The following is a 25082-nucleotide window of genomic DNA, read 5'->3' on the forward strand; positions in this document are numbered from 1 at the left end:
CTAGTAGTCGTCCTCCTCTAGCATAATGGCAAGAAACTCTTCTAGGTTGATCTCGCCATCTTGATCTACGTCAAACTCGTCAATCATGGCCTGTAGCTCTTCGTCGCTCATGTTCTCGCCCAGTTCCCGCGCCACACGACGCAGCGAGCGAAGGGAGATTTTGCCGGTATTGTTCTCGTCAAACAGCTGAAACGCCTTCACCATCTCCTGCCGGGGATCGCGTTGCGCAAACTTGTCCGTCATGATATCGGTGAAGCCCGGTAAGTCCATAAGCGGCTGATTGTTCTGGTCCCGGGCAGCGCAGTCCTGCATGAGCTGCAGCACCTCCTCCCGCTTTGCATCAAAGCCGAGCGCTCGCATGCTAACCTTCATCTCATGCACATCGATGAGTCCGTTCTTATCCGAGTCGAACAGCTCGAATGCCTCTCGGATCTCCTGGCGCTGCTCCTCCGTCAGCTGGAAGCGACGGCGCGCTGCGGCGGACGGCGCGGATGCCGCCGGCGCAGTGGTGCGCAGAGGCCCCGATGTGCGACTAGTGATGTTCATCACGTTCTATCTGCTTTATTGGGAGGGGAGAGGAGGAGGTTGGCTTGGCAGGAGTGAGAAGAGCGCGTAAAGCACACCAACGCACAGAAAAGAAAAAGCTCAGCAGCTGTGGCGGACGGAGCTGAATATGTGCGCGTGTGCGGCGACAGTGACACGTGAAAGACACGAAAGAGAACCAGCACGTGCAGCCTTCTATGGAATCCACAGTGCGACGAGTCGAAGATAGTGGTAGACGCAGGCGCGCTTCTGCGCTCAAGTAGGCCCGTGGGGTTGACTCGTTTCCTTCTTTTTCCGTGAGTTGTGTGGTTGTCGTTTTTTTTTCGCGTTGCAGAGTTGCGTTGAGGAGGAGGCGGTCAGGGGAAGAGGGAGGAGAGGTCAGGGGAGTGTGTTTGAGAAAGCCGGCGACACACGCGATGAAGTTTCCCTTTTGCGCGGGATGCCACAGGCAATGTGTCTCTTACTCACCAGGAGAAGCAACGAACCCCGCCCCCCGCCGTGGGTCACTCTTTTTTTTTGGCGTCTGGCGTGCCTTCGGCATCTACGACAGTAATCGGGCAAGAGGGCAGGAAGCGGTGCGAGAAAGGGAGCACAGGCAGCTGTGTTGATCAGTGGGGACACAAAACACCTCACCCTTCCCTGCCACCCTAGTCGTTTCCGAAAGTCTCTCCTTGTTGCTCTGTTCGCGTGTATTCTGGTGTGTGTGTGTGTGTGCGTGTTGTGTTTTTCCCCCCTTCTGCACCACCCTGTGCCATCATGGAGACGGTAGACGACGTGAGAGCAGCAGCAGCGCCATTCCACACGCGTGGGCGCCACGCAGCAGAAACAACAACAAAACACGTCGGGGGAGGAGGGAGGGGGGAAGGGACAAAACAAGAAGTTGTGCGTCAGTGGCATATTCAGGCAACAGCAACCACAAACGTGCAGCGAAACAAGAGGTCGAAGCCCAGATGCACCGGCGCGCCTGCAGGGAGAGGCCTTGCAGGGACCGGAAGGCGGCAGCACGAGCGGCAGCGCTGCGGAAAATGACCAGAAACCCATGCGAGACCTCTCCCCAACGATACAAAGCCATGCGGCAGAGACAGTTAGCACAGAAACACGAGTCCAGCCGTGACCGCCCCTCCCCCCACGTTTGCCACACCGACTACATCCCTCTCCACACGCTCAGAACCAGCGCCCCACCCTGCGGTCGGCTGCCGTAAAAGATTCCACGGTGACGGTGTAGCGGCAAGTGTGGTCGCTCGCGTCAGCCAGGTCCGTCAAGGTGGCGGAGCGAACATCGGCGCGGTAGAACAGGGCAACAAGGTAGTCAAAGTACGAGTCCTCGTCTTTGAGCGTCTCGGAGCGCGCAGTTCCCTGAAGGTCGACGTAGTCGTACACCTTCAGCTGACCCGAGTAAGGCGTGATGCCGAGAAACTTGCAGAAGTCGTAGAGCGTGACGCCGTAGCGAAACGGCACCACATCGACCCTCTCCTCGCCGTTGGGGAGGTCGCGCCGATGGACCTTGATGCGGCGCATCTGGTCCAGCAGGAGAAAGAACTTCCGCCGCTTCGGCTCTGGCACGCCAGCGAACTCGAGCACTCGACCGGAGAGGTGATCCATGTTGGCAGGGTCGAGGTACGCGGAGCTCCACAGATTTGGATTCATGCCAATGAGCGTGGAGTCGTCGACGGCGTACTCCTTCTTCAGTACCTCGCACACATCCGGGTGCACGTCCAGCAAGAAAAGAATCTCGTCCAACAGCTTCGACGAGCCGTAGGTGATGCGCAGCCTCGGCAGTGCGTGCGGGGGGCGGCGATGGATGGCAGCCCACTTCTCGTAGTAGGCTCGGCTAAAGAGCAGCAGCAGCTGGTGCTCCTCGGGGGACAGGAGGCCGGGGTCAAGGTAGACGGGGTCCATGTTGTGGAACATGACCTGATCACTCAGCGCAAAGTAGGGGCAGGACTGCAGCTTCTGCCGTGTCGCCGGATTGTCCCAGAGGGACTTGTCCACCTCCAGCAGCCCAGAGCCGCCCTGGCGAGGTGGCACGTAGTTCTGGGAATCGACGCGGCCAGCATACAGGTTGCCGTAGAAGGGCAACCCGCCAGTCGACTGCATCGGTGAGTTGCCGGGGTGGAAGAACTGGCGCTCGCCCTCCAGGGCGAGCCGCCGTCCAGTCTTCCGAAGCATGTGTACTGCAGACGTCACGCAGACTGCGAGATTGAAAAAAATAGCAAAGAGGGAGCTACACGCGAAATCGAGCGGGTCGCATCAACTGCGTTCCGTCCGCACCGCAAGGCAGCAGCCTTAGCACAGCGATCAAACCGATGGGCAAAAGGGTCGCTGGCGCGCAGACAGACATGCCGATCCCCGTGACTTGCTCTCGTCTTGTCGGCCAAACAAAGACAGGAGAGGGACTAATCAAATAGAAAAGACGCAAGGGGCATGGGCCGAGCAAGGCAAAGCAATAGAGACCGGCGCAACACACCCAGGCGCACATGCGTCACGTGAGCGCAACGGCGCCAGCGAGCGAGGAGGTGGAGGAGATTTGGTAAGCCCGATTTCCCCAGCGTAGGGGTCGTTTCCAGTTTCCCCTGGTTGCCTTGTAGGATGATGCGAGTCCAAAAGGTGAACGCAGCGCCGTCCTCGCTTGCTAGAGCCTGCAGCACAAGCTCTCTGCGTTGGCCACGGATACGAGAGAGAAAGCATCATCCAGATTCGCAAGAAGAGAGCGGCACAAGTCAGGGCCTCTCAACGTCCACTGAGACTTTTATATCGCCCCAGTTGCCTAGAGAGGCGCCAGTCGGAGGCGACTGTAAGCGTGAAAAACGCCCGGCAATCGAGGATGGTAACGCTACAAGGCACTTCGACGACGCGCCGCGTCGCGTTTACAGATGGACTCCCTTCACCGGTTTGTTTTTTGCTTTGAGGCAAGGTCATCGCACGCAACGTCAGCGCGACACGCGGGAGAAACGAACATTTCCAGCAACGCGCTCACTGTGCCGCACACCAGGAGTCATGCGCCACTCTGCCACGACTATCCCACCGGTTTTTCGCAGGCCCCCCCCATCGCGTGGTGCGAAGCACCGGTGGACACGCGTCGCGGCAATGGGCCGGCTCAGTCATGCGAGAGCACGGGCCCCTGCCTCAGCCCCCACCCACCCACCCGCTCTGCAGGTCGCCACACCTGTGCATCCCTCACGAGGTGGCTCAGGCTCCCCCCACCCACCACCACACCGGTAGGCAACGTGAGGGCCGGGGGCGGGATGCGTTTCCAGTCACGCGGACACCCTGCCTGCTCATAGGGGTGGCGCAGGCTGTGTGTACGGACGCAGGTCGCTCCGACGCCACGCCACCCATGACCTCACCGCCGACATCAGCAGCGATACGTCGCTCTGACATGCCCGCGTCGTCGGCGCCAGACCCTGACACCACCAGAAAGTGGTTGGGCCAGTGCCAGGGATAGAGGGTGGCTGCTCGGCCTGCCCACCGCGCAGGGGTGTACCGAGCCCTGCGATACCACGCGCTCTTGCGGTGTGTGTTGCCCCACACCCTCCCCCGTCATCGAGGGGCAAGCAAAGACGCGCTAATAGCGATAGCAGCGACGGCGTCTGAAGCGGCTGAGACGACGTCATGGGAGAAGGCGGGCGGAAAGATATTCGAGACGGTTCTGGAGTGATGCGTGTGCCAGTGCGTGCGCGTTTGTGGTTCACTCAGAGGTGTGACAGAGAATGAGCCAGAAAACAACGAGAGGAGTCGCTGAGGCAGAGACGAGGGACGCAAACTCGGCCCCCCTGTTGCAGCGCAAAAATGTAGGAAGTGCTGGAGGCGGCAGGGAGGAGTGAAAAGACGTAGCCGCAATTGCTGGTGATTGTGACCCGAGCGGAGGAGGTCGAAGGACCGTCGGCCGCTATGAGGATGCAGCCTCCGCAAAGTATTGAGTTCGCAGGGCGGCGGCCAGCTCCACATTCACGGGCAAGAGAAGCTCTGCCTTGTCGTCTGACACCTGCTGCGCCGTTCCCGCGGTCGCGCCGAGCGTCCGAACTGCCTCCTCGTAGAACCTGCGTGTCGCCGTATCCCTGTACAGCAGCACCGATTGAACTGGCATGATCGTCGGGCTTGTGCCCAGGATGTAGAGCGATTTGCTTTCGAGAATGTCCTTGAGGGTGAGCTTGGCATGCTGCACACTGCCGAGGCCGCAGGCCTGCAGGACCCGGTACATTGTCTTGAGCGTGATCCCGACGAGGATGTCCTCCTCGGCGCTGCACCACCACGTTCCGTCCGACTTCTGCAAAAGGTAGTTCGACCGCGAACCCTCGGGAACGAGGTAAACGTCGGCGGCGTCGTGCACGAGTAGCACCTCATAAACGCCGTTCTCGGCCAGATAGGCGTTAGCGCGATCGCGCAGCCCCATCTGGGCTACTTTCGCATTGGGATTGGTGCGGTGCGCGTTAAACAGTAAGCCGAGCTTGGCACCTTCGCGGTACATGGACTCTGAGGGGTAGGACGACTTGGAAAGCATGACGATGACGGGAATCGGGAACGTCTCCGCTTGTTTGGTGGACGCAGCGGCGGCCGGAATCCACGACAGTAACTTCACATTCTTCTCGGTGGCGCCGTCCAGGTAAACGCCAGGCGACTCGATGTACGCCTGCAGACGCGACTGAACAAGAGACTGTAGCTCGGCTGGAAGAGCGTGCGCCGGGGCGGCAAGGGTAAGACTGTGCATGAAGCGCTCAGCATACGAGTTCTTGAAGAGTATTTGGCCGTTTCGTGAGCGCATGACGTCGTAGACAAACTGGTACGCCGGTGATGCAGCGGACGTCGCCGCACCACCGGCGGCAGCGCTGCTGAAGGCCTTCGTCTCGATGGCCAACGGCGTTGCGGACACATCGTCGAAGGAGGCGAAAAAGTGGACAAAGGCGCAGCACTGCTCCGCCGCCACCATCCGGCGCACGACAAGAGGGATGCGCTCCATCGTCTTTTTGTCCCCCTCCGCTGTAGTGACGGGTCCGTCCACTTGTCCAGAGATGAAACACCCGCAAGGAGCGAGAGGTAAGAAGATGTCATCGCGTGGAGCGGATGCGGGTGTGAGGCATCCGTGAGGAGAAGAGTCGTGAAAGGAAAGACGGAGAGGGGAGGGTGAGCAGAGAGGGTCGAGTAGGACGTGCACACGAGGCATGAAAACACTGCAGCGTCCGGCATGCGAAAACACAAGAAAAAAAGGGAATGTCGGTCACACAACGACGTTCGACAGCGAGAGCCTCCGCTTCTTTTGCACCCCAATGGGCCCCCGCTCTACCATCACCACCACCACCACCCACGCACAGCTGACATCGGTCCATGCGGTCCAACAGACGAGAGAGAAGCACACCGCTAAACAGGGCACGTAATGCACAGAAAGAATACGACTGGGCTTCTGTTTGCTTGCCTCCTGCGGCTTTTTTCTTAGTTTCCAGTTGACTTGGAAGAGTGGCAGGCGGTAAAGCAAGCGCAAGACCGAGCGCGCAACGAGCACAGGTACTACCCTTCACACACACACACACACATACGCGAGTGGAGAGCAGCCAAGAGCGAGCGAAAAAAAAAGAACACTAAAGACGGAAACGTCATGTTGGCGCAGAAGAAGGGATGGGCACAGCCTCCATCCTCTCCGGGTCGCACGGCGATCAACCTTAAGAATCGAGTGTGAGTGAGTGCGCTCCAGGAGGACCGGAAGCGTCGACGCCGCCTCGAGCACAAAGTGCGTGCGTCATCAGCACCTTCACCATTTTCTGCTTCGCTCAGTCGCTCTTCGCCTTCAGTGAAGATTTACCTGCCTTGGAGGCCGCCTCTTTCCTGGCAAACTCGATGCCCTCAGCCAACAACTTCTTGTCCGCTTCACTCCGCAGGCGCACCAGGCGTGTCACTAGCTGCGTGCTGAACGCCTCCATGCTGAACCTCTCGAGGACGCGGGCACGACCTTGTGCACCGACCTTGGCTGCGTAGGCCGGGTCGCGCGCAAAGCATGCCATCTTCTCCGCAAAAGCCGCCGGATCCGGCGACGACAGGAGTCCGCCGCACTTCGATGGGTCCTCCAGCTCCACGTTGCCAACGCTCTCGCACGGGCCGCCATCGACGATCGCGACAACCGGCTTCGAGTACGCCATGGCCTCCACCGGCACAATGCCAAAGTGCTCACGAGAGGGCGTGTACACGAGGGCCCGCATCTCAGACAGCAGCACGATCTTTTCATCGTCGCTGATATTCTTTAGGTAGCGCACCTGGGATGCTGGAATGTGCAGCTTCGTTGTCGCAAGCGCGGCCAGCTCGTCGGCGTACTGCACGCTCTCCTCCAACCGGGGGTCGTAGCCGCCGGCGATGACCAGCATTAGCGGCTTCTTGCCATCTGCGCTCTTGAACTCACCCGTCGACAGCAGGAGCGCGAAGGCCTCGATGGCCAGCTCGATATTTTTCTTGCGCTCGTAGCGGTTGATGGAGACGAAGGTGACAGCGCCGCTCACTGCCTCCTTCAGCTCACGCAAAGCTGCAGACTCGGAAAGGGCGTCCTCTGTCACCTCGCGTACCTTCATGTCCACTGGCGGGTAAAAGATATCGGTGGCCTCGTCGATTTTGTCGGCCAGCTTCGGGAACGTGTCGATGCACACCTGACGCGAGAACTTTGAGTTGCACACGATGCTCGTGGCAAAATTCATGGAAGAGGTCTCTACTTGGTCGAAGAAGCCGCGATAGGTCTCGTGCCACGGAGCCACACCAGAGCCGGGGCTTTTGAAGGTTCCGTCGGGGTTGCGGTTCGGGTCACAGAGCTGGTCAGGGAAGTGGCTGTAGAAGAGGATCGGGGTTCTGCCGGCGAAAAAGTTGAGGACCGGCATCGCCGCCGCCACCTGATCTACAACGAAACAGTCTGTATTCGGAAAGCTCCAGCATGTCGCGAAGGCGGCGAAACCCATGCGGATCGTGGCGCACAGCACCTTGGCGCGGCCGAAGATACTGGCGGGCAGCATGCTGCCCCGCACCACAATGCGCACCGTGTCATCCGTCGTCTCCTTGAAGGCTCGACGGCGGTCGTGGTGATTCGTGACGATCATCACCTCCACGAGGCGGATCGATTGGCGCTTCTGAAGTCCAACAGCGGCGTCGATAATCAGCCGCTCCGCGCCACCGATGCCGAGGTCGGGGTGGAGAAAGGCGACGCGTAGCGGCTCCTCGGACAGCAAGTCAGCTGACGCATCGGTCTCAGGCGCGTCGCCTTCACCCTCCCTCTCCTCCGCCGCACGGTTGCTCAAAGGCCCGTGCAGCTTTTCGTACGCCTCGACGATCCTCTTCCGCCGTTGAACGTTCATCTCCGTCGTCCAGATGCGCACCAGCATAATGAGGTAGTTCATCACACACGTCGCCCCGAAGGCGTAGAGGAAACCGAGCAGCATGAGGTCCATTTTGTCTGCTCGGCTCTCTCGGGATGAGGGTACCTGTTTCGCCCTTATTTTTGAGGATGAGAAGGGCGAGGAGGAAGAAGACGAATAGGCGTCAAAGGATGAGAGGAGCGGGAAAAGAAGAATAAAGCAGCACGTTAACACATGAATAGGCCGGATAAGACAGGGACATGGAAGGGAGAAACGGAGGTGGTGGGTAGAGGTGAGCAGACGCAGCATGCGATGCGGCCGATGCAGGGCCGATCTTGTCACTGAGAAAGCGCAGACACGCAAGGAAAAAAATAGAAGACAGAATGATAGAGACAGCGACAGCAGCGACAAGGACAACGCCACGCGGACGGAGGAAATATAGACACAAAGATGTAGATGTATATATATATAAGCAAAGCGACCACTTGCTCTGCACGATAGCGCTACCCGGAACGCGTGAAGACCTTCTGTTTAAAGGCGTGGAGGTCGATGATTGAAGGCGGCAAAGGGGGCGGCAGAGGCAGTGTAAACGCGGGGGGTGCCACAGGGAGAAAGAGGAAGAGGGAAGGTGGAAGGACGAAAAACGTTTCGAGACTCCACAGCTGCCAGTTACCGACAAGACAGCCGGCGCAAAAGGGGGAGGAAAAAAAGAGAGAAAGAGGTGCAGAGGGTAAGATGTATGAGAAAACAGTAATGGCGTATACAGCGATCCTCCGATGAGGTGGAGAGGAGAGGGGAGCGAGGAGAGCGTCATATCTGCGGCAAGCCAAGGGCACATGGTTTTGTTGCGGTGCCGTCGGAACACGCTACCCCGTAACCTACTCCGCCTCCAGTGAGTGGCGACTCTGAATACCATTGCTATGCGCTCCAGTACGCTCGAAGAAACGCTGACGTTCGTCTTTTTTTGTTGTTTTCCGCAGAGGCTGACGTTCGCTCTAGTAAAATATGTGCGTCGCTTTCCCGATGCGTATTCGCCCAACATGGAGGGTGTCCGTGAAACTAGATATGCGCTGCGTACGGTGTTTAACAGCGCATTCGCCGTCGACGCGAGGTTGTACAACGACATACCCAAGGGTGCTGCCCTTATCGGCCGTCGAGCATACCAGCAAGCCGTGCACTTTCTCCAGTTGCGGTATTTACTTCGCTTTTCCCCTTTCTCTCCGATCTGCACGAGCCACCGCCAACACTCACCTCACAGCTCCATCACAACTGTCTCCTGCCTGTCCGGACATACTCGCTCTTGCGGCTGAACCCGCGCATCAGCGAAGGAGGGACAAGAGCGAGGCAACAGAAAATGTACCGCGGCCGATAAGACGACAGGACATGCCTTTCAGGAAGACAGAAAGGCTCGGCGGGGAGATGGAGGGGGAGGGGGGAAGAAGGAAGAACCACAGACGATTCCGTGAGATATGCCGGCACACACACAAGGGCGAAACCACAATACAACGGCAAAAACAAAGGAAAAGAGATGAGAGTCACATCAAGAAAAAAAGGCCTGCACACAGGCATACACACAGACACACACGTACACACGCGCAAACTCACGTACATAGAAGCGAAAAGGTGATAATAATAAGAGAGAGACGGGACTCTTTCGATATCTGTCCCTCTTCCCCTCTCTCAACGAGCAGCAGCAGCACACGCACGCACACACCAAACACACAGAGCAATGCAACATGGGAGAGAGGCCCAGACATCCAACACACAAAAAAAACGAAACATCCACGCTCACACCTCGCCGGCGCGCACAGACACAAAGACACAAATACCTGCTGGCATATGCACACACCGACACATACGAACACACAGCGATAGGGGCAAGCGTGAACATGCCCAAGTGCCTCGAGCAGACGCAGGAACACATCAAGAGCAAGAGAAAAACGGAAGAACAAAAAAGGACGGTGATGGCGAACTTACTTGCGGGCGAGTGGAAGCGAGGAGGGAAAGAAAAGACGGAGGGAGGGAGGGAGGGAGGGGGCGCAGTCGACAAAAAAAAAGAAGCAAGCGCCAATACAAACCATAGGAACAACACGACGAAGGCGGGCAAAACGGGACAAGACAAAAGAGGCGGTCTTCTCTAATCACACGAAGGAACACAAGAAGAGGACATGGAGACATGAAACTCACAGAGAGAGAGAGTAAAGGCAAACCAACACTAAGGAAAATAAAAAAAAGATCGAGGAGGAAGGGGAAGGGGCGCCGAGAGGCCGCCAACAAGCGACATGCCGGTTTTGCTTGTGAATGCGCAAGCGGCGTCTCGAGGCGGCGCGACAACGCACCAGAAACTGCACCACGCGAGCCACCCAACCATGGAATCCAGCCACCCCTCCCCCTCCCCCACCCCCGGTACCCAAGTCTAACGTACGGCGTGCAGACAAAGACGGCCAACATGGAGAACAAGACGAAGCTGATAGCACCATACATCACGCAGCATAGAAAGGGAAAAACGAAGCGTGAACATCACCAGAGAGGGAGACCAAAAAATATCACGGAGGAGGAGGGAGGGGAGGTGGGGAAGGAACACGAGGCAGACTCAGCAAGTGGGCCACGAAATCACCAAGAGCGCCGTGCGAAAAAAAAAGAAGAGACGGAAGAGCAGAAACGAACCAGCCATAGTGAAAGAGAGCGAGACGCTCTGTTCGCTGTTCTCACCCCACCATGAGCAGAGGGTGTCAGAGGAGGTGAAAGGAGGCAGGTGGCAGAGTCTCTGCTGCGCCTCTCCGTCCTCGCATATGGGCAACTCCGTGCGTGACACTACCAAAAGCCGTTGCCGCCAGCGCGGTGACGACCGCGGTAGTAGTCGTTCGCGCTCCCTCCGCTGTACGTGGAGGAGAAATTGAACCCGCCAGCACGCGTGAAGCGCTCGCGATCCTGCTTCGCGTCGTACTCGCGCCTCTTCACAGTATCCGCCAAGGTGGCGTACGCCTCACTGATAATTTTGAATTTGTGCTCGGCCCGCTCCCGCTCAACCTCATCCAGGCCAATGCACTTGTCCGGGTGCCACCGCAGCGAGAGCTCGCGGTACTTGAGCTTGATCTCTCGCTCTGTCGCGGTGCGAGAGACACCTAATTGAAAGTAAAAGTCCCTCTCCTTCTCCGCCTCCTTGGCCAGGTTCTGCTCTGCCGCTCTCAGCTCCCGGGCCAGCTCGCGGTCGGTGCTGTCGTACTCGATCGCCTTCTTGAAGTCCCGCACGGCGGCAAAGTGGTCGCCAAGGTGTTCGTGGCAGCGCGCGCGGCGCGCGTACGCCTTGTAGAACTCCTTGTCGATCTGCAGCGTCTTGGTGCAGTCCTCGACGCCCTCCCGGTAGCGACCCAGCTCCTTATACGCGGCGGCGCGGTTGCAGTAGAGCACGCGCAGCACCTGATCGTTGTCAGCGGCGGCTTGAATGGCGACCGTGTAGTACTCGGCCGCCGGGCCGTAGTTCTTCTTGTTGAAGTTTGAGTTGCCCTTCTGCTTGCCGTCGTCAACGGCATCAATCTTCTTCAAAAGCTCGTTGCAGGCGTCGTCCAGCTGCGCCGCGTCCACGATGCACTTCCGCGCTCGCTCAAAGTACTCGAAGCCGGAGAGGTAGAGACACTCGCTCATGATGCGGCACGCAGCCGGGGTGCGCGTGGAGTGCGAGAGCGCCTCCAGCACCTCCACGGCGCGCATGTAGTGCCGCTGCTCCCGCAGCGACTCGGCACTCCGAACTCGGAACGGCACGGTATCGCTGAACTGAGCAACCAACATCCGGTACTGCTCATCGCCTTCCGGGGTGCCGAAGCAACGCTCGGCGTGGCGGTACGCCTCGAGGCCACTCTTGTACCGGGCAAGCTCCGCCTCCATGTCGCTGGTCAAGCGATCCCTCGGCGTGCTCTCCATGATCTCCACGGCACGCTTTAGATTTCCCATCGTGCAGGCAGAGCGAGCGGCGCGCGACAGCATCTTCACGCTGCTCGGGTCCAGGCGCACTACCTCGAGGCAGTCCTCAATGCACTCGCTGTACCGTTGTGCCATATAGTGTGCCGCACTACGGTTGCCGTAGAGGAACTTGACGTTGGACTGATGATCCATCGGCTGCAACTTGATTGCCTTTGTGTAAAGTTCCAACGCAGCAACGTACTCCGCGTTCTCATACTTGCGGTCCGCCTCCAGCTTGTACTGTCGGCTCGTGACGCCGTTAGGCCTCCCGGCGGCAACCGCCGGGGTGGCTCGCGCGGTGATGGCAGCGCTTTTGCGCGTCGTGATCTCCGAGCGGCTAGAGGCTTCCGCGCTGCCGATCTGGTGGCGCTCGGCAGTCTCGGCATCCGTCAGCTCCGCTAAGACCGCTTGCATCGCGGCTGTGGAAGTGGCAGAAGCCGGAGCCGGTGAGCTGGGCGATGCGACAGCCACCGCCTCCTCTTTTGCCACCGACTCTGCGCCGTTGGGGTGTGTGGCGTTCACTGGAAGGGGTCGCTTTGCGCGCAGAATGCGGCGATCGCCCACGAAGTCGTCGTGTGACTCAGGCAGTCCTGCTGCAGCCTTCAGCACTCGCAGCACCTCTCGCAGCGGTCGCGGCAACTCTGTGATGTGGGTGCCTGGCAAGGCCAGAGCGCAACGCCGGCACGCTACCGATGCATGCGCCCCGATGAGTACAACGTCTACCACTACCTTGGCACACAAAGCACACCTGAGATGTCGCTCGGAGAGACTCTTGGCAAACTCCATCACCTCTGGATGCTCATCGTTGGCAGCGACGCCGCTTGCATTAGCCGAGCTGCGCATTGCGTGACCGCTGTTGGCCCCACTTCCATTGCCGACGTTTGGCGCCAAGGTGGATCTAGGGCTCGTCTGCTGCTGTGAAGGTCCCGTCGCGGCGGCACTGGCACCGGTCGGGCGGCGACTGAAAACGGTGAAGCCGTTCTCATCCTTCGGGTCCGTGAATCGTGCTGCGACGCCGTTGACACCGCGAAGGACAGGAGTTCCACCTTGTAGCTTGTCTGTCGGGCCAGCCCGGACGCCGCTGATCTTGTTGACGTTAAGGTTGTTGGGCCAGGCCAGGCCGCTCGCGCTGGCGGTGGCCGTGTTCAGTGACAGCTCTGGCGAGCGGTTCCCCGCATCGGTGCCGACGTCGCGCGGGTCGCTGGTGGGCTCATCCAACTTAGAAGAGGAGGAAGCCGATGAAGACACCACCTCCGGCTCCATTCCAAGGGCGGCGCTCATGGCACGCGCGTCTGTGATTGGGGAGCCGAGGGAAACGAGCGGTGAGAACAGGCGAAAAACTCTGCGGAGGCGTGCGCTGTGTCCTGCGCGCTTCTGCAAGCGGGTGGCTGGGTGGGCGGGTGGGTTCACCAGCAACGATAATGGCCGGCACCCTCAGCGCCTTGTCGATGCTGTCTTGATATTGTGCTGTTTCTGAATGGCGGAGGCGTGGGCACAAGGAGACGGATATGAGCGTATATCCCCCCCCGTGATTGGGCTGGCCTGTGTTCTCCGACAGTCGCCCACTTTCTTATTTTTCGTTGTTGTTCCTTTTGCGATCTATGAGCGTCACCGAAAGCGCGGAGGGGATGTCTGGTGCACACGTGGCGCGTCCTCTCCAAGTGGTCCCCCCACCTGAGTGACTTGTGATGACGGGGGAAGGGGAAGAAAGGAGAGGGTGCTGGCTTCTATGTCGCTCACGTGAGAGCAGACGACTGTGCAAGTCTAAACAACGCGCGACGGCGAGAGAGGAAATTGTGTACGCAGTTGTGAACAGATGATACTCCAAAAACCCGTGTGCTCGCACAGCTGCGTGCACACAAGCACGCAGGAGTGGAGAGAAAGAGCACCGATCAGCAGTGGCGCACGGGCAGCAGGCACGACTAGGGGGAGGGGGCCTCGGGAAACCCGATCGCTGAGAAGCAAAACGGCAACAACTAGAAAAGGCCTGGCGAAAAGAAAACGAAAAACGGCGAAGGAGTGGCGCCACAGAGAGCGAGACAAGACGTAGACCATACACACATACACACAACAACAGAAAAAAAAAACAAGGGAGAACAACGGCGCGCGCACGGCGTTGAGGAAGAATTGGTGGTAATCCGTTGCAGCGGCGAGACGTCCGCGAGAGAGAAAAATGGAAAGGTATACCCGTGCTTGGATGTGCGTGTGAGGTGAGGGAGGAGGGGGTCTGAGGGTCGCGGGAGCTAATTGAGCAGGGTGCACACCACAGGAGAACAAGCAAGGCGCGGGAAGGGCAGGAGTGAGGCTGCCGTCGACACGGGCGGCAGCCAGGGTCTCTAGGAAGAAGTAAAAGGAAAGGGAAGGTGCGAGTCTGATAGAGGGCCAAGTGAATTACGGAGCGGTAGTCCGGTACGCGGCTCCACGGTCGGGAAGCAGAGAGTATGCAAAACAAGAGCCAGGCCGCACTGACAAGCAAACGAAATTAAGCTGTATCGGAAAGTATGAAGAAGGCGGTGAGGGGCAGTCCAGGCACCTCCCCGTCTGCAAAGTGGAAATCAGAAACAAAAGGCTGATGCTTGGTGCCAACACCGCAGCAGGAGGAAAGGGACAGAGACGCGGCCACGAGTTGCTGCTCTTGACTGCGGGAAGAGGACTGTCGCGCGGGGGAGGGGGGAGAGGGAAAAGAGGAAGCACGGGATTATCGTCACCCGATGCGAGAAGCCACATAAAGTGGGCGATACGAATTTGCAATGTAACGCCGTTCAGCGTTGACGAACAAGCAAAAGGGCGGGAGGAGAAAGAGGAGTAGGAGAAGGGAAGGGAGGGCGTGTCAAAGGCGCGAGATCAGAGCAGGTAAAATGTTGGAGTAAAAAAAGAAAAGAAAGTTGAAGGAAAGCAGAATGGGAAGCGGTGGTAGATGCATCGGTGCCGCGCAAGAGAGAACGGAAGCGGTCGGTAGTGTTACCCCCCCCCCTTTCGTTACTTCGCACCTCCAATGAGCACAGAGCTACCTCAGCTCGTAGCGAGCAAGCGGATAGCTGGCGACTCCCTCGTTCTTTCGTACCGCCTGCCCCGAGCGCTGTGCAGCAAAGGAGAACGAGAAGCAGAGGAAGTCATCCGTCCATGAAGGATGCGCTGCGACTCGTCGCGTTTTGCTCCGCTTGATTCCAGCTTGTCAGGGAAGCCACTGTCGTTGAAGTCCTCTCCGTTTGTGTGTTTCTATTTTGACTTTTTTCTTGCCTCACGCGCTTACACGAGCGTGAGGACCTAGGTGGGAGATGTGCACACAAGCACAAGCACGCGTAGTATAATCCCGGAGCGGGCGGTGTATACCGTACAGTGAAACGCTTAATCATCAACCCAACGCCACAGACACCAGAAAAAAAAGCAAACAACGAAGCGATCCACAAAGGCGCGCGCGCGCCACCATCATGCGCTCTTTTGCTCGCCAACGCAGACAGATATGAACGTCCGTTGAGAGAGCACATCGCTCACTCGCGTATGCGTGACTGAGCACCCTCGAGTCACACACGGAATAAGCGAGAGGGTGAGCGGGAAAAAAAACGCGAAAAAAGGAACAGGAGGAGCTCGCGCCTTTAACCACGCACCAGCAAAGACATCAACGTGCGTCAGGAGTGGAGTGGCAGGGGCAAAACGGTGCTTGTACACACGTACCCAATATACAACAGTACATACGCGAGCAGGCATTCTGAAACGACAAGTGGATTGTGAACGTGACAACAAAACCACGAAAGGCGGCATGTTTCACGGAAGAAAAAAAAAGAAGGGGCTGGGGAGACATAGACAGAGAGCGCGTGGCAGGGGAAGCAGCATGCGGAGCAGAGGAGGCGAGCAGCAAGATGATGTGAATTCAACTAGACAACACTCCAAAAGCGGGACCCGCTATGCGTGTGCCTTCATGCGCTTTCGTAGCTTCTGCGCCTCCTGCCGGAGACGATTATCAGACTTCTTTCCCTTGCACTCCTTACATTTCCAACCGTGCGGGCGGTGAATCATGCCGGGAACGTTGAAGCGGCCGCACACCACACACAACTTCGGCATTGTCGTTCCGTTTGACGGGGAACGGCCTTCGCTGCTGGATCTGGAGTGAAGGCTGCTTGTCGTTGCCGTGCCGAAGCTGCCCTGCAGATCAGATGTCGGCGGGATATTGAAGGTGCTCTCCGCCAGCGGCACCAGAAACTCAATCGGGATGGACATAAAGAGGGGATAGCGGTAGCCGGCGGGAGAGAGGTTGGTGGGGCGGAACTGAACCATTACAAGGTTCTCACCAGTGTAGCGTACCACGATGCCCTCGAGCTTGCCGGCGCACACCTGCTCCATCGCCTCGCACCAGTAGCTGTCCGTTAGGTGCTTGCGCAGAGAGGCGCTCGACGCGAGAATGAGATAGGACTCTCCGGGGGTGGCGAAGGCAAAGTTCCTCGCCGGCTGCTTCTCGATTCGGAACGACATTTTCGTGTTGGCGACAGCGATGACAGAAGGAACCTATGCTGAATTACTCTGGGATGAGGAAGAGGAGGAAGAGGAGGAGGAAGGGGGGGATCTGTGGACGAAAGATTGCGTCAAGTGCACACAGCGCGAGCACGGACCAGACAAAGGTGTGTATGTGCGGGTGCGTGCACGCGTTGCAAGAAAAGAGCAGAAAAAGGGGCGGAAGAAATGCAAACAAAAAGAAGGTCGGAGTGTGGGAGGGAGGGGGAGGGGCTACTGTGTCGTGTACGCGCTTGTGAGAGTCTCTTCTCGTTGTGGTGGCTCACACACGCACACACACAACAACAACAACAACAACAACAGAGAGAAAAAGATGATGTTCGGCTTCGCACGCACGCAGGCACGCACACACGAAGTGAACTGAGTAAGCCGTGAAGGGGCAAACAAAGACACAACAAACAGACGAAGGGCAGCAGTGCCGGAGGCGGCCGCTGTGCGGTGAAAACGCATAAAGAAAAAAATTTGAGGAAAAGACAGGCACGGAGGAGGTGCACGGAATAGAGCCGCGTGCCAACTTGATTTGCTTCTCCTCCTTGTTGCTGTTTAGCGATGTGTGTGCGTGTGTGTGTGTATATGTGTATGTGAATGCGCGCTTGCCTCTCGTGCGCTTTCTTTTTCTTTTTTTCTCTACCGTACCGCTGTGGTAGCTCTGGCGCACGCCGACGAGGGAAACACGACGAGGGAGAGGGACGGGGGACACCAATAAAAACGAGGACAACAAAGATCAGTGCCGCGTTGAAGCAACTCCCTGGTAGTGACATGGCCACACACACCGAGAGAGGGAGAGATACAGAGAGAATATAGGAGACGGACAGTGGAGGAAGGGGGAGGCGTGCGCGCCAGCAAAGGCGCGTTGGACAGGGAGGGAAAGAGAGATGCAGAGATGCATGTGGCACGGTCGGACATGCAGACTCCTCCTCGTCTCAGAGGTGTCGCTGCACTTTCCAACTTCGCTGGACGCGCTCCAGTCGGCGTGAGCTTGGAGAAAGAGCGCTCACAGCTACCTTCGTTGCGTTTTCTTTTTCTTGTTCGCTCCTTTATTAGCGTTCCGCCAAGGTGCAGCTACGGTGAGCTATCGCCGTCAGAGAGAAAGAGGATGCTTTGACGCCCTACACCTCGTTCGTCTGCCTGATTCACGTTTCACAGCGAGAGGTGCACGTGTGCTCTACGGTTTGCTGCTTCGTGATGTACACGCTGCTGAACAACATCGGCCGCGTCACATACGAGAAAACGGAACATAAAAGCACGCGAAGTACAGAAAAAAAGGGGAAAGCGAAAAAAGAAAAAACGACGAAGCGAATGAAACATGCGCCAGCGAGCACGCTAAGGTGCGCACACTGGATGAAAAGTAGAACCAAGGCATCAGGGCACACACGCATACACACAATTCAAGGGCTGCCGCACAGCACCTACACACCCACACGCACATACAGAGAGCGACACCACACTGGGGCAGAAATGACGCAGCGAGTCGAGTTGCACATTCGCCAGAGCAGAGCTGGCAAAACGAAGCCGCAGCCACATACGCAAGCGAGTCGAGGAGGGACGAAGGCGGTCAACGGACGAGACAGAAACAAGAGGGGAAAAACAAGCGCGCAGCAAAACAATATACCCACAGACGCACCCGCACCCTGACATCTGCCAGGCGCACTCACGAGTTGTCCATACTAAGCTTCCCCCCCCCCGCCCATCCCCTAGTGGTAGACGCGCACAAAAAGGTGAAAACCGAAGAAAGCGCCTCAGGCTCATACACGTTCGCATCTCGACAGGCGGTTGCGTTCTTCCGATGGTGCACACTTCTGCTGTTGCCGTTGCTTGCCTGCTTTACCTCATGAGCTTCGCCTTTTTTCCTTTCTTTCCACCGCCACTTGCGTGCATGCAACCCCCCCCCCTCGAGCATAACCGGCCGACGAGCTCGTGCTCCCCTCTTCCCCCGCGCGTAGAGCACAGAGCGCACAAGATAGAGAGAAGACTCAACCAGCTGGAGCAACAGTGTCCGGTGCGGTAGCAGCCTCAGCACCGGCTTCTACCCGCACAAGGCCAGCCTGGACCATGAAATCAATCAGCGGTGCCGAGAACGCAAAAGGCTGCAAGAAGCGCACAATCGCGGCCCAGAAAGCAGCCGCGTGCTGCTGCTGGGTACCGGTGGCACCGCCCACTGTGGGCAACGACGGGCCGTTCCAGGTGGAAGCGACCACGTAGATCATATTCTTTACAGTCTCCTCCACCGCCTCCTGCACCAGCATCGCATCATCATGGGAGGTGCTACCGCCGCCCATGTCACGTCCGGCAGCATCCTCCATGACCGGGTAAGCACTGTACACCGCGTACAAGGTGCCCAGAACCCGCCTCCACAAAGACAGCAGCAAATCTGGCTGCGTCGTCAGCGGGGCCGTGTACCGCAGCAGGACCTTGGGCACCAAGCTCAGTAATCGGCACTTCACCTCCGTGAACACAAGCGTCGGTGGTGTAGATCGCCGAGACGCAGGGGAGGCGCCGGCTACATAAGCCATCAACTCACCGTGCCCGTTCCGCTCCGGCGACGCCGGCGACAGGAGTGAGTTGAAGAGGCTGCCGAGGACGCTTCCGCTGAAGCTCGCGAGGGCACCGTTGTTTTCGCCCGAGGCAGCCTTTCTCGCGCCGGTCCACTGCAGACCGGTCTGCAATCGCGCCTTCGGTGCGCACAGACGCTCTGTCAGAGGGATGAGGATGTCCTCATACACAGCCACAACCGCAGAGGAGGGAAGATCGTGTGCTTCCGAATCTAGCAAAGCGCGCTGCAGGCACAAGATTGCCTCGCTGCCGTCGCGCGCATCGGAGCTGCAGAGGGCCAGCGCGCCAAGACTTCGAAGCACAAACACCCAAAGCCTGCACCACTCACCCCTTCCCCCGTCAGTCCCACCGGGAGCCGCGTCGGCGTTGTCCAGGAGTACATTTCGCCCACACAGGCCCAGCACCTCCGCCACGCTGACGCCGCTTGGAAGGGATGCAGTCTCCACCGTCCCGCAATCCGCTTTCGTGAGTGCCGCTTCATGGCTCTCTGGCGTGTCACCGACCGCCGTACTCGACCCTGCGGCGCGGCCGTGTCGCATCCACACGCTAAACGACAGACAGAGCGACACAATACTCTCCGTGTCGTCCGAGACGCTGTAGCGGCGTGGCTGCACCACATGCAAAAGGAGGCAGCCAATCTGGCGCTGTACCACAGCATCAGAGACGGCGACGGCGTGTACAGCGAAGGGTGCAAGGAGAACAAGTACTTCGCTGCCAGAGGCCCACGGCGCCATTGCATCCCTCTCCCTCTCACCTGGGCCAGTGCCGTTCTCAGCTTCACCCAGCACAACTTGATCGTAGAGAAACGCTGCAACGGGGCGAGCCACGACGACGGCGAAGGTCGAAGGAGCAGCGCGCATCCAGCATGCCCATAGCTGCTCCATCGCGACGGCACCGTGCTGGCCGCGCCAGTGAACCGCCATGAGCTGCAGCGACGCGCACACGACGCGATTGCCAAGGGTGCACCAGTACGCCCGCACACCGTCGCTCGCGCGGGTGTCGCGCAGATACACGTCCACCTCCCGCAGCAGTCGGCTAACGCGGGTGGTGAGCAAGGCGACGTTCGCGGGTTGAAGCACCGCCGCTGTTGAGGCGCCACCCACAACTGCGCAGATGAAAGCGAGTTCGTACGAGGCGGCGTAGGCGGACGCCTCGTCCAGGTCGCTGGGGTGCCCATTCCCTTTCTTGCCCTCCTCTTCTGCTGAGACAGGACTGACGCCGTTACCGCCGCCGCCGGCGACATCTTCCTCAATGCTAGAAACGGCAGAGAGACTGCACACACACCGCTGGGCAGCGTTCGGGTCAGCTGACACTCGCTGCAGAATCGTCAAAAGCCGACGCATATTCGGGATGCAGCTGCCTATTCGCCCGAGCGCATCCCGCAGCTCAGACAGCTGGACCGCCGACACCTGCAGCGCCCCGCTGCCCCCAAAAAGAGAAGAGAACCAACCGCGCTCACTCGCCGCTTTCTGCTCCGCGGCGATGTCCCCAGCAGTGGAGGCGGTCGTGAGTGGTGCAAAGACGTTGGCGCAGATGCCGGGATCCTGCAGAAGCACGTGAAGGGGGCCTGCTGGCGTCGACACCGACCGCTGCGCTGCCCTGCTTTCCGATGCCTCAGCGTCGCCGTCACCAGCCTCACACGGTTTCGATCTGCGCCTCGCCGCCTCTTGCGCTGGCTCGACAAACAGCCCCATCAACTGCATGTCCAGTATCAAGCGCGACAGCGGCAGCCAGCTGTCCGCAAGGCTGCTGTGGATGTCCACGAACAGCGCAAAGACCTCGCGCATGCACAACAGTTTCGGCACACTGCGGTACAGGGCGCGCACCTCTTCCTCGGCGTTCGTCAAGTCGCTCATCACAACGTACTTTAGCAGCCCCATAAAGCACTGGTCGGCCACTACAGGTAAAGAAAGCGCGTGGGCAGCACGCGCCAGCAGGCAGACGCCGCGCAGGCTCAACTGCAGAATAGCCATCTCGGCCGGCAACTGCTGCTCCGCCTCCTCGACGGCGCGCGCGACGGTGTCACCGGTGGCCACAATCGACAGCGACACCTCGTCCACGGCAGACGCCAACATGCCATCGAACACGAGCAGACTACGCTTCCAGAGAGACTGAAAGAGAAACAGGTCGAAGATCTGAAGGACGCCACTCTTAGTGTCAAGGATACGCGCCGTGCCGACTGTCGAGCCCGCCGTGGAGGTGGCAGTCGCAGCGCCGAGTTCGTAAGATATGTTTGCCAGCGTCTTCACCGGCTCCGCCTTCTCGAGCTCTGCCGCTGCGCTCAGCCCGTGATGCACAAAGCTCAAGCACGGCTGCATTTCCAGCCTCCACGTCGTACTGTTCGCGAAGCCGCGATCCATCATCTCGGCCATCACCACCTCGTGCTGACGAACATCGTCGTAGATGCTGCGGAGGTAGGCCACGGGAATGTCCTTGCCGTCGTCGATGCCGCGGTTCATCTTCACAAAGTCCTCCCTCTTCATCTGCTGCGCCACCTTGCCGGAGTGCTGGTCCGTGTTGAGCATAATGATGGCAAAAGAGAGGACAAAGGCGCCGGACTCGCTGTGGAAGGGGTTGATCGTCTCGTCCTTGACCACTGTGCCGTCCTCGCGGTAGGTCAAATTCTGCTGGTACCAGTGCTTCGCAAAGGACTCCATCACTCGGTCAATCTTCTGCGACTCGCCGGGCAGACAGAGGAGGAACACCATTTCCCGAATCGACTCTAGCAGCGGCTTGTTGTGAAACTCAAACTGGTGAATAAAGCCGTCAAGCTGCTCCTCGAAGAAGCGGACGGAGAAGAGAGCAGCCGGTCTCGTTGCATCCTCGGCAGCGGCGACGTCCTCTGGCTTGTTGCGGCCCTGCTCACCAATGTAGTCGCCAAGCACACGCTTGTTCAGCACAATGCTGAGACGGTATAGGGCCTCGCCGAGCTCCCGCCCCCCTGCCGGCTCTGCAAGCACAAGCTTTGTACAGTGCTTCAAGGAGCTCTCCTCCTCCGCGCCGGGAGGCACGCGAATGGCGTGCTCGAGCAGGAACGGGATGCCTTTCTTTATCGGCGAGTGCTCGAAGAGGGATGCAAAGTGGTTCAGCTTGTCCTTCTCCTTCTGCGCATGCTCGATGAGGCGATGTAACTCCGTGAGGGACGTCGAGGCGCTTCCAGCGCCCATGGTGGTATCCGACTCGGCGGCCCTCGACGGCAATGCGCCTGACGCGATTGCTCGGATCGCGATGCCGGACACCATGTTCGTCGTCGCATCTAGCGACGTGCGTTGGGTGCTGCGCGGCAGACGCCTCGCCGCCATGCTCCGTTGGCGCCTGTCTCTGCGGTAGTCCACAGCGGCAGCAGCCCTCTGGCGTCGATGGGCGGCGGCCTTGCGGTCTCCTGCCATGCCACCCCGCCGCTGTGACCACGCCGCTGTCGCCACCTCCTCTGGGTCGCCGTGAAAGACGGGGTAGGCGTGGTTTGCCAGGACCTGGTAAAGCTGCGGCAGCAGCGAGGCGTATCGCCACGAAAGGTCGTAGTGGATAAAGCAGAAGATGCCAAAGCGCGGGTCGCTGCAAAACTCCGCCAAGCTCTCCAAAATGATGTCGCGCCGCTCCTGCTTCCTCTGCAGCTGCTGCACAGAGAGCCGGCCAGTGTTGCCGTGGCCGGAGGAAGTATTGCTGACAGGACTGGCCGGAGACCTGGACGCGCCCGGAGAACCGCTACTGCCTACTGGCGATCCCGGCTGGCCCGCACCGGCGTCGGCAAGCTCGTTTGCGAGCGCCTCCAGCGGGTTGAGGTGCAGCACGCGGATGAAGTTGTATATCTGCGGGATCAAGTGCTCCGAGTTGCCCTGCATGACGAGGTGGACAGTGCGCAGCGCCTGGGCAAGAACGATGATGCGCGTAGTGCCAACGCCGGCAATCAAGAGCGCGCGGCACAGCTGGTTCTGCACCGTGTCCAGCAGCGGCGCAAACAAAGGCTTGCTGAGGGAGCACCGAAGCAGCAGCAGACAATCCTGCGCGAGTGCGAGTCCCTCCAGTTGAATTAGCGTGATCGTGTTCTCCAAAGGTAGGGTCTTGTCGTTGCCGCTTCCACCGCTCGCTGAAGTGCCCCCCAAGCCCTCACTGCCGCTAAGCGCCACCGTCGACGCCACCTCGCGGCCGTCGTTGTCGAAGCAGGCGATTTCGCCGCTGATGAGGCGGCTTATGAACCGCAGCACCGTCACACCCGCCGCCACTAACGCCCCGCGCGCGCCCTCGTCCACTGGCAGATGCAGCAACCGCCGAAACAACGTCATGACGATGAGCTGCATGCTCTTCTCCACGGTGCGCTTCAGCAGCTGACTTGCCTCGGGGTGCGTGGCCAGCACCATCATGCGGCCAAGTGCCCGTACGTGCACGTCGCCGTCGGCCATCACCGCTGCGGGGTGATTCAGAGCAGCGACATAGACGCTAAAGATGCGAGAGAGCAGCACCTCATGCGACGCGCTATCATGCACCTCAGCCCGCGTTTCGGAGGCGGCCTCGATGGCGGCGTACACGCCGTAAATGGACACGAATGCGCAGGGCAAGTCCAACATGTCGACCAAAGCGGTGAGGGCGACGCCGGTGACAACTGCCGAGGTGTTAGGGCTGCGACATACGTTCGCGAAGGCGCTCAGAATTGCCACCTCACTCACCTCACTGTGATTCGCGTGGTTGTCCTGTAGAGTCAATGGAACGAGACCCGGTAGTGCTTCGGTGGAGAAGCCACAGGCAGGATTACTGTCTCCCTGCGGAGTAGGGTGCACCGAGGACAAAGACGGAGTGCGGCTGGACACAGGCAGAGCCCCAGCGAAGAGACGCCGCTGCAGGCCATGCAGTTCCTGAGCAACAGCGTACTCGCTGGCTTCCTTCTCCTTTCGCGGGCCGCTGCGATAATTGAGCCGTTTGCTCGTGCGCATTGCAAGCAAGGTGTTATCGACATGGATAAGCACCATCTGTCTGTCTGTCTCACCGATATCGCTCAGTGATGCATGCAGATCGCACGCCGACGCGCATACCGACGCCATCCTCTCGGTGCCGGTGATACTGCGGCGTCTTGTAAAGGGAGCTACAAGCAGGAGGCGCGCTACGTGAAAAAAAAAGAGTACGACACGTAAGGAACGAAGACGAGGGCACTCGAACGCCGAGGAGGACTGGCGCGCGAGGGGAAAAGATGGTGCACCTTTTTTTGGATGATGATGACTAAAGAGATTTCTCTGTGTGGGTAGGTGGGTGTCGGTAGAGGGGGGTGTTGTACCTCAAACAGCCTTTTGAGCGGACCGGCACGGCCACAGTCGGCGGTGGCGGGAGAGAGAAAAAAGAAAAAGAAGTTGCTCCACGCACGCGCACACAGGGCTGACAGGATGGAGCAGTACGCCGCGTGGTGTAAAATGCAGAGCGCAACACAGCACGCGGCATTCAAGGAGCATACAAAGGAACGCACAACAAAAGGTAGCCCGGGCTCCCTCAAGCGATACGGCCCAGCAAGCGCAACTAAACCATCGATGAGGCCGTTGGCGGTGCCGGGAAAAACAGCGGAAGGAAGGCACTCAGAGAGAGAGACAGCGAAGCAAGAGTAGGAAGAGAAAGGAAACAGAAGCGTAAGCAGCAGACGGGTGCGCTTTTTCGTTTTCGTGTTTCCCCAACGAGAAGATGCTTACCCCTCGATGACGGGGGAGGGTGTGGGGCAACACACACCGCAAGAGCGCGTGGTATCGCAGGGCTCCGCACACCCCTGCGCGGTGGGCAGGCCGAGCAGCCACCCTCTATCCCTGGCACTGGCCCAACCACTTTCTGGTGGTGTCAGGGTCTGGCGCCGACGACGCGGGCATGTCAGAGCGACGTATCGCTGCTGATGTCGGCGGTGAGGTCATGGGTGGCGTGGCATCGGAGCGACCTGCGTCCGTACACACAGCCTGCGCCACCCCTATGAGCAGGCAGGGTGTCCGCGTGACTGGAAACGCATCCCGCCCCCGGCCCTCACGTTGCCTACTGGTGTGGTGGTGGGTGGGGGGAGCCTGAGCCACCTCGTGAGGGATGCACAGGTGTGGCGACCTGCAGAGCGGGTGGGTGGGTGGGGGTTGAGGCAGGGGCCCGTGCTCTCGCATGACTGAGCCGGCCCATTGCCGCGACGCGTGTCCACCGGTGCTTCGCACCACGCGATGGGGGGAGGCCTGTGACAAGCCA

At 59.2% G+C, this 25082-nt stretch overlaps 7 protein-coding genes across 7 annotated transcripts; all 7 read right to left on the reverse strand.

The window, feature by feature from the left end:
* Nucleotides 1-546, reverse strand: LMXM_33_2390 (putative centrin; the record flags this gene model as incomplete). Its single annotated transcript, XM_003878743.1, has 1 exon — nucleotides 1-546. One exon carries the CDS (start codon nucleotides 544-546, stop codon nucleotides 1-3), a length of 546 nt encoding a protein of 181 aa, XP_003878792.1.
* Nucleotides 547-1707: 1161 nt separating this feature from the next.
* LMXM_33_2400 (conserved hypothetical protein) lies at nucleotides 1708-2712 on the reverse strand (the record flags this gene model as incomplete). The annotated part of the gene is made up of 1 exon (XM_003878744.1): nucleotides 1708-2712. One exon carries the CDS (start codon nucleotides 2710-2712, stop codon nucleotides 1708-1710), a length of 1005 nt encoding a protein of 334 aa, XP_003878793.1.
* Nucleotides 2713-4432: 1720 nt separating this feature from the next.
* On the reverse strand, nucleotides 4433-5704 carry LMXM_33_2410 (conserved hypothetical protein; the record flags this gene model as incomplete). The annotated part of the gene is made up of 1 exon (XM_003878745.1): nucleotides 4433-5704. One exon carries the CDS (start codon nucleotides 5702-5704, stop codon nucleotides 4433-4435), a length of 1272 nt encoding a protein of 423 aa, XP_003878794.1.
* Nucleotides 5705-6305: 601 nt separating this feature from the next.
* LMXM_33_2420 (glycosyltransferase-like protein) lies at nucleotides 6306-7958 on the reverse strand (the record flags this gene model as incomplete). Its single annotated transcript, XM_003878746.1, has 1 exon — nucleotides 6306-7958. One exon carries the CDS (start codon nucleotides 7956-7958, stop codon nucleotides 6306-6308), a length of 1653 nt encoding a protein of 550 aa, XP_003878795.1.
* A 2721-nt stretch (nucleotides 7959-10679) lies between these two features.
* LMXM_33_2430 (DNAj-like protein) lies at nucleotides 10680-13106 on the reverse strand (the record flags this gene model as incomplete). Its single annotated transcript, XM_003878747.1, has 1 exon — nucleotides 10680-13106. The coding sequence occupies one exon, from the start codon at nucleotides 13104-13106 to the stop codon at nucleotides 10680-10682; it is 2427 nt and encodes an 808-aa protein (XP_003878796.1).
* A 2622-nt stretch (nucleotides 13107-15728) lies between these two features.
* On the reverse strand, nucleotides 15729-16295 carry LMXM_33_2440 (conserved hypothetical protein; the record flags this gene model as incomplete). Its single annotated transcript, XM_003878748.1, has 1 exon — nucleotides 15729-16295. The coding sequence occupies one exon, from the start codon at nucleotides 16293-16295 to the stop codon at nucleotides 15729-15731; it is 567 nt and encodes a 188-aa protein (XP_003878797.1).
* Nucleotides 16296-18307: 2012 nt separating this feature from the next.
* LMXM_33_2450 (conserved hypothetical protein) lies at nucleotides 18308-23923 on the reverse strand (the record flags this gene model as incomplete). Its single annotated transcript, XM_003878749.1, has 1 exon — nucleotides 18308-23923. The coding sequence occupies one exon, from the start codon at nucleotides 23921-23923 to the stop codon at nucleotides 18308-18310; it is 5616 nt and encodes a 1871-aa protein (XP_003878798.1).
* Between the last annotated feature and the right edge of the window lie 1159 nt (nucleotides 23924-25082).

The sequence above is a fragment of the Leishmania mexicana genome, chromosome 33, assembly GCF_000234665.1.
Source record: "Leishmania mexicana MHOM/GT/2001/U1103 complete genome, chromosome 33".
Classification (NCBI taxonomy): Eukaryota; Euglenozoa; class Kinetoplastea; order Trypanosomatida; family Trypanosomatidae; genus Leishmania; species Leishmania mexicana.